The 11,371-nt window shown below is 44.5% G+C and overlaps 1 protein-coding gene across 1 annotated transcript; it reads left to right on the top strand.

Annotated features, from left to right (window-relative positions):
* Positions 1 to 300: 300 nt before the first annotated feature.
* Positions 301 to 7,256, top strand: HAS1 (hyaluronan synthase 1). The gene is made up of 4 exons (XM_081335510.1): positions 301 to 998; positions 2,830 to 3,055; positions 3,368 to 3,500; positions 6,234 to 7,256. Exons 1-4 carry the CDS (start codon positions 303 to 305, stop codon positions 6,907 to 6,909), a joined length of 1,731 nt encoding a protein of 576 aa, XP_081191636.1. The 5' UTR covers positions 301 to 302; the 3' UTR covers positions 6,910 to 7,256.
* Positions 7,257 to 11,371: the final 4,115 nt, after the last annotated feature.

Raw genomic sequence — 11,371 nt, 5'->3', positions numbered from 1 at the left:
TTACCCTTTAGCATCATGGTGTATGAAATTGGCCACGCGCGTTTGTGAGACATGATTGATGATTTAGTATGGGGGTGATCCAATCCGTAGTTAAATTCTACTCCGACACAGAAAAAATGTTGCTGTATCCCTCTATAAGTGGTTCACTGAAATCTAAGTTGAGGATTGTATTTTGCATTTTCGATGTCCTTGTGACATGGCACCTTGTGCCTGTTCCTCCTGATAAGTACTAAATTTGTATCATTAAAAAACGAGATTACTCACTTCCCTGTTGTTGTTGTTTTATTTTTCTTCCTCTAGGGATGGATGTTTCCAAAGCCACCAAATTTTTTGTCTCGACTGGACGTCGGATCCTCACCATTGGCTTTGCCTTGCTCATATTATCGGTTCTGGCCTGGGCCTACATTACGGGCATCCAGCTGGTTGCTGACCAATACCACATCATGGCCTTTGGTCTCTATGGAGCCTTCCTCACCTTCCACCTCATCATCCAAAGCTTCTTTGCTTTCCTGGAGCACAAGAGGATGAGGAGGGATTCGCTCTCGTGCAGCTATACCAAGACTGTGGCCCTCACCATCTCGGCTTACCAGGAGGACCCAGCCTACCTCCGCGAGTGCCTTCAATCCGTCAAGGCAACCCTGTATCCCCCAGAGAAACTCCGGATCATCATGGTGGTAGATGGGAACAGCAGCGAGGACCGATACATGATGGATATGTTCCAAGATGTCTTTGCTGGAGAAGATGTGGGCACTTTTATTTGGGAGAACAACTACCACCATCAACCTCAGTTGGATATGGAGAAAAGGGACAGTGGTTACCAGACTGGGGATGAGCCCTCTGACTACACCGAGATTGATATGGAAGACCCTGGGCAACTTGTGGTGGAAGAACTGATCCGCACCAAGCGATGTGTCTGCATCATGCAAAAATGGGGCGGGAAACGAGAAGTCATGTACACAGCTTTCAAGGCCCTTGGGAATTCAGTGGACTATGTTCAGGTACCAACTGTTTTATTATTATTATTATTATTATCATTATTCTTTTCTAATACTATGTTATTTATCTCGTCTTCCATTTGAGGAGCTTGGGGTGTAATACGGTCTATTCCCCTTCATTTTTATTCTTTCCGGAAGATTGACAGATAGTGCCTCACCCCAAAACATGCAGTGGCCTTCAGAGCTAAGGAGAGAATTGAAACCCAGATCAACATCTTACCCCAACATTCTTTTAACGAGTCTCTTCCAGATGTCCTGGCAAATTTACCCTTGGCATCTGATCATGACTGGGCGTGTTGGGATTTATAGTTTGGCACATCTGGAAGGTACGTGGTTGAGGGAAATGGCTCTAGCCATTATTCTTCATCCAAGCAATTAAGCACCCGGGTGTTTTGGGGGTTCTTGAAACTTGCGTATCTTTCATCTGCTGTTGTTGGGCTAGGATTTCTGGCATCTCATTAATTACAATGTCTAGGGCAGGGGTGGGGAACCTTGGCTCTATTATGACTTGTGGACTTCAACTCCCAGAATTCCTGAGCCAGTTGAAGTCCACAAGTCATAAAAGAGCCAAGGTTCCCCACCCCTGATCTAGGGTTTCAGATTCTAGTGTGGTAATTATGTAAGTTCTGGCAGCCCACCCATTTGCCACCACATCCAACCATTACAGCTGGAAGTTAAAATGCTCCCCACAAACTCTAGTGGTGGAACCTCGCTCACCTTGACTGATCTCTAAACGAAACTTCATGAATTACTTTCCATAAGGTATCTTCCCTTTTATCTCTTCAGCCGCTTTATCTTTCATCCTGTAATCTTGATTTTCTGGAAAACAAATCATGCATTTCCTCTTTTGCGTATGCAGCAGTTCCAAGATTAGATATCTTTCATCCCAATTCTACCGATGGGGCAACTGAGGAAGTAAACTGTTATCTCTTTAATCAGTTATAAATGAGATAGGTTGCACTTGGTTTGTTTGCTGAAAATTGTGATGCAATGGCTGTGACAATAAGCTTGGGAGACAGGAGGAAGAGCCACTGCTCAGACCAAGGGTCTCCAAACGTGGCAGCTTTAAAGACTTGTGGGCTTTAACTCCCCGAATTTCCCAGGCAACATGACTGGTTGAGGAATTCTGGGAGTTGAAGTCCACAAGTCTTTAAAGCTGCCATGTTTGGAGACCCCTGGCCTAGATAATGGTCTGATAAAAGACATCTGAGTCCAAAGCAAAAATGGGGTTGGAGAAAAGATCTCAGAATGGACTAATTCTGTGGAAAGTAAAGACGGGAAGGGAAAGTGCTTTTAGACTTGCAAGAATCTATATCTAACTTTACAATAAAAATAGTATTAGTACTCATGGCTTTGACTTCTTGTGGAAACCACCATTTAGATTTCAGAGAACTACTACCGCCTAGGCCAGGGGTAGGCAACCTTGGCTCTTTTATGACTCAGCCTGGCTCAGGAATTCTGGGAGTTGAAGTCCACGAGTCATAAAAGAGCCAAGGTCTAGGTGGTAGTTTTTCCTCCTGACTCCCAAGATTCTTCTCATGGACCAATACAGTCTATGTGTACCTCTGATCTTACTGTGACCTTTGGGCTGGCTTGTACATGTATGTACACTATGCTTTATATGGCAACCAAAGGAAGTTGCAAAATCTGTGGAAAATTATCAGTTGATGCTGCATCTCTCCTGCAAGGACTGTGCAATCTCAGCCGGTCCTTGGAAAGAAGAGGTCAACTGTAGAATTCTTCTGGAGCCAGGATCTAGGTTCCAGCCATGCAGATCTTCTTGACAAGTTGAAGGGGTGTCTTAGTTCAGACTAATCTCTTGGCTTCCCCCCAGGTATGTGACTCTGACACCAAGTTGGAACCAGAAGCAACGTTAGAACTGGTGAAGGTGCTAGAGTCAAACGAAAGCTATGGGGCGGTTGGTGGAGATGTGAGGATCCTCAACCTGTCCGATTCCTACATCAGCTTCATGAGCAGCCTGCGCTACTGGATGGCTTTCAACATTGAGCGGGCCTGCCAGTCCTATTTCAACTGTGTCTCCTGCATCAGCGGTCCCTTAGGTAAGGTGTCGTGGTTCCGGCAGGTGAAACTCTTCAAAGAACTTCAAGGCATTGTTTACCTTAAAGAATCTTTATTCGAGAAGCTTAGCATCGGCACGCACATGGTCAAAGCCAAAATCTGAATTCCCCTCTGGCTTTGATATAAGGTTTCCACTGTAAACAATGTCTAAGTCCTTTCTCTAAGGAAGTCACAAAGCGATATTGGGAAGATCAATATATTTCCCTGATCCACTGCATATTTCTTAATGTATTTCCCTGATCCACTGCATTTAAAAAAAATATCTTATCCCTTCTTTTTATTGGTTGCATCAGGTCTATATCGTAATGACCTCCTACAGCAGTTTCTGGAGTCCTGGTACAATCAGAAGTTCCTTGGAACACATTGCACCTTTGGAGATGATAGACATCTCACCAACAGGATGTTGAGCATTGGCTATGCCACCAAGTAAGGAAATCTGGGTGTCTCGTGGAATAGGGACAATATGGAATGGAATGCGAGAAGTTGGTTGAGGTAGTAGTAGTAGTAGTAGTAGTAGTAGTAGTAGTAGTAGTAGTAATGATGATGATGACCTGGCCATTGAAACTGCGCAATTATGGATGAAACGTGTAACACTGATACCAATTGTCATCGGGGCACTGGGAACTATGTCCAAAAACTTTGCAAAACACATAAAAAAACTGCAGCTTCCTGCAATAACTCCAGCAAAGCTACAAAAAAACTGCGCTACTCGGAACATCTTACATTTTAAGGAGGTACCTGGTTGATACCTAGGATGCTGGCAGCAGCCCGTGTCAACCATTAGTGCCAGTCAATTTGAGTGTTCAGTTGACTGAGGTTCATGTGTAATGAATAAAAGATAATAATAACAACAACAACAGCTTTATTGTCACTTTGAATGTACACCAATCGGCATACATCAAAATGAAATTTTGTTGCATACAGCTCTCAAAGGGCCACCACCTCCGATATACACTCCTTGTTCGTGGCCAGCTCAAGTTTCAGATCGTCCATTTTAGTCTCTAGGGAGCGAACGATGGCAAACAGGAGAGATGGAAATGGAGGTCCGTGTGGATTAGCCCTCAAATTAGCTTGTATTCTTGCATGACAACCTCACCTCCTTTCCTTTTTCTGATCCTGCCTCTTCCACCTTTTCCTTAAAGAGGCCTTGCTCCTTTTCATCCTTGGAGCACGCTGCGGCCACCAGCCACCAACTCCTCCAAAAGCCTCTCTCTCTTCCACTGGGCCTGCTGACAGCCTCATCCAGTTCCTTCACTCCATAAGCCCCGGGACCTCTCCTCCTCTGCCTCCTTTAGGATGCTAATTTGTTTTTGCAAGTAGGACTTCCCATTTCAACACTTCATTTGTGAAGCCCTTGACTTACAGCACTGTTTTTTTTCAACCAGTGGGGTGGACTTCAACTCCCAGAATTCCTCACCCAGCATGGCCCTCTTAAACTTGCCCAGGTTGAGAAATACTGACTTATAGGGTTATTGTTAAGCACAGAGACAGGTCTTTGGGAGTAATTAACGAACATTAAGAAATTTTGTGATTTTGTTGAAGATTTGTCTTTTTAGCTGACACTGGCAGCAGCACTTGTGGGTACTGTGGTATTAAGCTACAAGTTAAATTCAGACTCTTCTTATTTTTTCCAGTGTTTGGTACTGAGCTGATTTAATAAATCTTTCCCCAAACATTATTCCTTTTAAAGTGTTATTTTTAGGAAATCAAATTGGTTCAAGCTTGAATTACTTAAGCTTCTGCTGTGCACTTAACACCCACACAATACTTTTTGGTATCCCCAGACTATATTGCTAAGTTACATACAATATGATCAATTGCTGTTAATGAACTTAATTTCTGCTTTTATGTAAAATGCTTTGTCCAAATCAGGAAACTCTATGATGAACTTAATATGAAAAGGGAGCTATTCAGTTTGTAGAGAGAAACGCTGAAATTCCGTAACAACTTGAACTACAGATTTTTCAACCCCTTTCCACCTAATTTAGTGTGTTGCATACAAATTCAGATGGAAAAAAAACCTTTTCATGGCCTTTCTCTCTCTTTCTTACAACAATAACCTCATGAGGTAGAACAGGGAACTCCAAACTCGGCAACTTTAAGACTTGTGGACTTCAACTGGCTGGGGGATTCTGGGAGTTGAAGTCCACAAGTCTTAAAGTTGCCAGTTTGGAGACCCCTGAGGTAGAAGAACACTGTCCTTCCCATTTTGCAAACAGAGAATTTTAGGAATGAGATGGATTTCTTGTGCCAAACTTCTCCATGTTGTCCTTCAGTTCCCACATCGTGTGTTTTGGACTAAGATTTCATCTAGAAACAGTGCTGGAAGGGACCCTGGGGGTCTTCTAGCCCAACCCCTGGCAAAGACAGAAGACCCTATACCCGTGGTGGCGAATCTATGGCACGGGTGCCAAAGATGGCATGCAAAGCCCTCTCTGTGGGCACGTGCACCATCGCCCCAGTCCTAAGCCTTCAGCTGGGTTTTATAAAACCTTTTCGCTTTAGGCCTCTGCCGCCGTGTGCAAGAAAGAAAAAAAGGTTCAATCAATCAATTTCAACTTCTCGCAGGAAAAGAAAAAGTTGGAATTGAGTGATTGAACTTTTTACTCCCACCCAGTCTGCCATTACCACCGCAGCCAATGGGCCACGCCCACCCAGCACCCAATGATACATAAGTGGGTTTTGGGTTGCAGTTTGGGCACTCGGTCTCTAAAAGGTTCGCCATCACTGCCCTATACCTTCCCAGACAAAGGGATGCCCAATCATTTCTTGAAAACCTCCAGCCATGGAGCATCCCAAACTCTGGAAGGCAAGCTGTTCCACTGACTGACTGTTCTCACAGTCAGGAAATTTCTTCTTAGTTCCAGATTAGATCTCTTAAATGAGCTTCCACCCATTATTTCTTGTCCTGTCCTTAGGTGCTTAGGAGAGTAGGTCAACCCTCTTTCTCTGTGACCGCCCCTAAAATACTGGAAGACAGCTGTCATGTCACCCCAATCCTTCTCCTCGTTAGGCTAAACATATTTAGTTCCCTACATATCTAGTGTAGCCAAGATCAGGAAAGGACCAGAGCAGGAAGTACCAAAGACCATAATCGAGCCAAATCAAGTTGTGTCTTGTTCCTCCCATGTTAATCTTTGCCTCCTTCCCTTGCACCAGATACACAGCTCGTTCCCGCTGCTACTCGGAGACCCCATCCTTATTCCTACGTTGGCTGGCTCAACAAACCCGTTGGACCAAGTCGTACTTCCGGGAATGGCTCTACAACGCCCTCTGGTGGCACCGTCATCACCTCTGGATGACTTATGAGTCCGTGGTCTCTGGCATCTTCCCTTTCTTCGTCACAGCCACTGTCCTGCGGCTCTTCTATGGGGGGAACCTGTGGGATGTGCTGTGGGTGTTGCTCTGCGTCCAGCTGGTGGCGTGTGTGAAGGCCCTCTACGCTTGCTGGCTGAGAAGTAACCCGGTCATGCTCTTCATGTCCCTTTACGCCGTCCTCTACATGGGAGGCCTGCTTCCAGCCAAGTACTTTGCCATCTTGACCATGAACAAGAGCAGCTGGGGCACCTCAGGCCGGAAGAAAATGGTGGGCAACTACATGCCTCTGTTGCCCGTTTCCATCTGGGGTCTGCTTCTCTTGGGCGGCTTGATCTACACTATCTACCAAGAGGCCTTGGCTGACTGGACAACAGAAGCCAAACAAACTGAGATCTTGTACTTACTGGCTGGCTTGGCCATCTACTTGGGCTATTGGACATTCATGGTCCTGCTTTACTGGGTATGGATCCAAAAGTGTTGCCGAAAGCGAATGGACTTCTACAGCCTGGAAGTGTGAGCGGGAAAGAGGGCAAAGTTCTCCAGAATGCTAGATTCTCATCTAAGCTGCCGACAGTACGGAGCAACTTAACTGAAGGATTTCCAGGGTCAGAACCAAGAGTTTCTAATTCAAGGGGGAAATCCAACTCTTTCCCTCTCATCTTTTAAACTCAAGATGTCTCTTGTTTGGCTGAAGTTTAGACTCCTTGGTTCTCTTCTCGAATCCAGGGTTAAGCCAAATGATGGTACAGGAGCTGTGAGTGGAGGGGGGGTGGGGTCTGTGTGTTTGTGTATGTGTGTTTCTCAGGGAGGATATTTATTTTATCCAACAAAACACGAGAAGGATAACTTGCTGTCCTCTCTGTTCTCCTGTCCTGAGGAATGCTTCCCGATCCGAAATGTATTTATTACTGCTGAGTCTTCTCATTTCAGGAGTACTTATAGTGCCTAGGTACTCTTTTGACTCGCAGCCACCTCTTGCGTGGAGCCACTGGGTGGCACCATCACACGGGGGTGTGGGCTGCATAGGGACTTACCGAATTGCACTGAAAGGCTGATGAATGCAAAGATGAGAATGTTGAATGCAAAGATGGGAATGTTGTGTCCATTGCTGATCAATGAAGTTCTCCTGAAGTTCTGCAGCAGTGGTGGGAGAAACCCTTGCTTTACCAGAAGCTTAAGATCAGATTTTTGGCATCTATGGATGCTAAGTAATTTTAAAGCAGTTGTTTGTGGCTTTTTTATTATTATTATTATTTGCAAAAAGGGAAAAAAAATTCGTCTTAGGCTTTGTGAAAGCTTGATTACAAAAGAAACACAAAAGGTTTACAAGTTGTGTGACAAGAGCTGGAAAAATTCTGCCTTCCTTGATTCTTTTTTCTCCTGGAAAGACAGTCAATGGGTGGGTCAAATTTGCACCTGCTACCTCTAATCTTTTATTATTATTATTATTATTATTATTTTGGCCACAATATTGTCTCAGTGGAATTTGAGGGACATCTTTCTTGCAGGAAAAAAGAAGGACCTGAAGTTATTTATTTGCCATATTTTAATAATGAAAAGGAGGGCTATTTAATATTTTTTTAAAAAAAGTTGAACGATGATGTTAAAAAAAAAGTTTTATAAAACAATGTAAAAATAAAACGCTATTTATTTTATAAAATCCATTCCCTGGTGTTGAATCCTCATTTCCCCCCACCCCCTCAGGCCAGGCAAATGTTATGAATCAGCACCTGGTAGAATGCAATCTGAATCTTAACACAATAAAATGCAGAAGATACACTAAAAATATACAGATAGTTCTCAACTTAGAACAGGTCCTTGAGTGATTGTTCGAAGTTACAACGGCACTGAAAAAAGTGACTGTTTTTCACACTTGTCATCACTGCAGCATCGCCCTGGTTACGTCATCAAAATTCAGCCGCTTGGCAACGGACTCCTATTTATGAGGGTTGCAGTGTCCCGGGGTCACGTGATCCCCCTTGGCGAATGGGGAAGCCAGATTCGCTTCATTAACCGTGTTACTAACTTAACAATGTCAAATAACTGAATTAACAACTCTGGCAAGAGAGGTCATAAAATGGGGCAAAACCCACTTAACAAATGTCTCGCTTAGCAACAAAAATTTGGGGCTCAATTATGGTCATACGTTGCGGGCTACCTGTACCCAGGACAAGTTGGAAAAAAAAGAAAAATAATAAATAGGAAAAAAAAAATTGCACTGCTTGTGGGGCCACCGTCATAACCTTTCCCAACCCTACCACCCAGAGACCCTTAATTTGCCACTGCCCTGTAACCCTCCAAGGAAATAAGCAAATGTGATTTGATCTCTTCATCATTGTAAGGTTGAGAGAAGTCAAGGATCAGACCTGAAATACTGCGTCCAGTTTTGGGCCACCACAATATAAAAAAAGTTGTTGAGACTCTAGGAAGAGTTCAGAGAGAAGCAAGGAAGATGATTAGGGGACCGGAGGCTAAAACATAAGAGGAACGGTTGAATGAATTGAGTATGAATGAAAAGAAGGACTAAGGGTGACATGATAGCAGCCTTCCAATATCTCAGGGGCTGCCCCAAAGAAGAGGGAGTCAAGCTATTCTCCAAAGCGCCTGAAGGCAGGACAAGAAGCAACAAATGGAAACTAACCAAAGAGAGAAGCAACCTAGAACTAGGGAGAAATTTGCTGACTGTTAGAACAATTAAGCAGTGGAACAATTTGCCTCCAGATCCAACACAGGAAATTTTTAAAAAGAGACTGGACAGCCATTTGTCTGAGGTAGTATAGGGTTTCCTGCCTGAGCAAGGGGGCTGGACTAGAAGACCTCCAAGGTCCCTTCCAACTCTGTTATTCTGTTAATCATGTTGCTCTTTCAAGGGAGAAACCCCCCCTCTCTCTCTCTTCCACTACCCACCCCCAGCAATTTCCTGCAGCCACATATGTAGCTACAGATAGTCCTCAACTTACAGCCATTTGCTTAGCAACTGTTTAAAGTTTCAGTGGGACCAAAAAAAGGTGATTTACCACCGGGCCTCCCTTTTACAATGTCACAACATCCCCACAGTCACATGGTCCAAGTATGGGCCCTTGGCAATTGACATGGATTTACGATGGTTGCAGCATCCTGGGGTCACATGATCGCCACCTGCTGCCTTCCCAGCCAGCTTCCAACAATGGGGGAAGTCAATGGGGTAAGCCAGGTTGGTTTAACAACCACGTGGTTCGCTTAACACAGGGGTAGGCAACCTCGGCTCTTTTATGACTCATGGACTTCAATTCCCAGAATTCCTGAGTCAGCATAGTCCATGAGTCATAAAAGAGCCGAGGTTGCCTACCCCTGGCTTAACCACTACAATGATCCACTTAACAATCATGGCAAAAAAGGTGGTAAAATCAGGCACACCACAGCTGCTTTGCTCAGCAACAAATTCTCACCACTTTGACTGTGGTTGAAAAGTAAATCCAGCAAGATCATTAGAACAGGGGTCCCCGACCCCCGGTCCGTGGACCGGTACTGGGCCGCAGCATGCCAGCAACCGGTCCGCACAAACAAGCAAAGCCCCATCCATGGGGTGCAGGCAGCACACTAAATCAGGCAGCCTCCAGTCTGCGGAAAAACCTCTTTCCACGGAACCGGTCCTTGGACCCCAAAAGGTTGGGGGCCTCTGCATTAGGACACTGTCTTGTGGAAAAGACAACATTCAGTGAGTCCCAGTCTGAGATCTAGCTACAAAATTAGTGTTTGTCAACCTTGGCAACTTTAAGACGTGTGGACTTCAGCTCCCAGAATTCCCCAGCCAGCTTGAAGTCCGCATGTCTTAAAGTTGCCAAGGTTGACAAACACTGCACTAGAGGATGAAGATAGCATGGTGGGTGAGAATGGAAGCTGCCAAGTTCTCGAAGGACACTAGCCAAGGTTAGCTATCCATCTCCATCTCCATCATGTCCATCTGTCCATTCATCCATCCATCCACCCTCATATAAAATACAGTTGACCAGAACCAAAGCCAAACCAATACAGGTCAAATCAAAATAAAACAAGGCAAATCAAGGTGCCGCAATTACCCTATTCCCCCCAAGCCTGGGAGAACAATCAGTTCTTCAACAGTTTTTTGAATGAGCTGAAGAAGCTTCTTGGATGAGAAGCGAAACGTCTTCAGAGAAAGACAAGAAAGTCCAGTTGCCTCGTGAAAAAGCATCTTTGGGTTTTCTGAATGACATAAGGGTGGAAGCCACCCAATTATCTGTGGGAAAATCATTTTGGAGGGCAGTAGGCACACTTCCTGGGTCCTGAAAGATGACATTATTTTAATTGATTGGACCTGGAGCACGTGCCCACTCAACTGACTGTGATGGACAAAGAGAACTGGATAGTGGTCCCTGGCACCTCATATACATACAAGCAGATGACATGTTCTCTGGCAACCAAATAAGATTTTAGTGTGACCAAAAGGCCAACTGAAATTGGATCAGAAAGTCTCATTCAGATGTATCTTAAATTGCCATTCTGCCACCATTTGGGACAGATGAAGAGAAGGGACAGATTGCATCCAGCTTGGGTCACCACAATATAAAAAAAGATGTTGAGACTCTAGAAAGAGTGCCGAGAAGAACAATAAAGATAATTAGGGGACTGAAGGGTAAAATATATGAAGAATGGTTGCAGGGATTGGGTATCTCTAATGAAAAGAACGAATAGGGGTGACATGATAGCAGTCTTCCAACATTTGAGGCACTGCCACAAAGAAGAGGGAGTCATCCTATTCAGAGCACCTGAAGGCAGGACAAGAAGGAATGGATGGAAACTAATCAAGGAGAGAAGCAACCTAGAACTAAAGAGGAACTTCCTGACAGTTAGAACAATTGATCAATGGAACAACCTGCCTCCAGAAGTTGTAGGTGCTCCAGCACTGGAATTTTTTAAGAAGAGACTGGACAATGATTTGTCTGAAATATTGTAGGGTTTACTGCCTAAGAAGGGAGTTA

Source organism: Vipera berus, assembly GCF_964194415.1.
Source record: "Vipera berus genome assembly, chromosome: 9".
NCBI lineage: Eukaryota > Metazoa > Chordata > Lepidosauria > Squamata > Viperidae > Vipera > Vipera berus.
Note: the sequence above shows the minus strand (reverse complement) of the source record. Positions and strands in the feature narration are given on the sequence as shown.

What these genes read in the sequence shown, in the direction of transcription:
- HAS1 (XM_081335510.1), top strand. Translation starts at nt 303, where the DNA reads ATGGATGTTTCCAAAGCCACCAAATTTTTTGTCTCGACTGGACGTCGG. An exon ending in ATTCAGTGGACTATGTTCAG is followed by an intron (nt 999 to 2,829) that starts GTACCAACTGTT and finishes GCTTCCCCCCAG; the next exon opens with GTATGTGACTCTGACACCAA. An exon ending in AGCATTGGCTATGCCACCAA is followed by an intron (nt 3,501 to 6,233) that starts GTAAGGAAATCT and finishes CCCTTGCACCAG; the next exon opens with ATACACAGCTCGTTCCCGCT.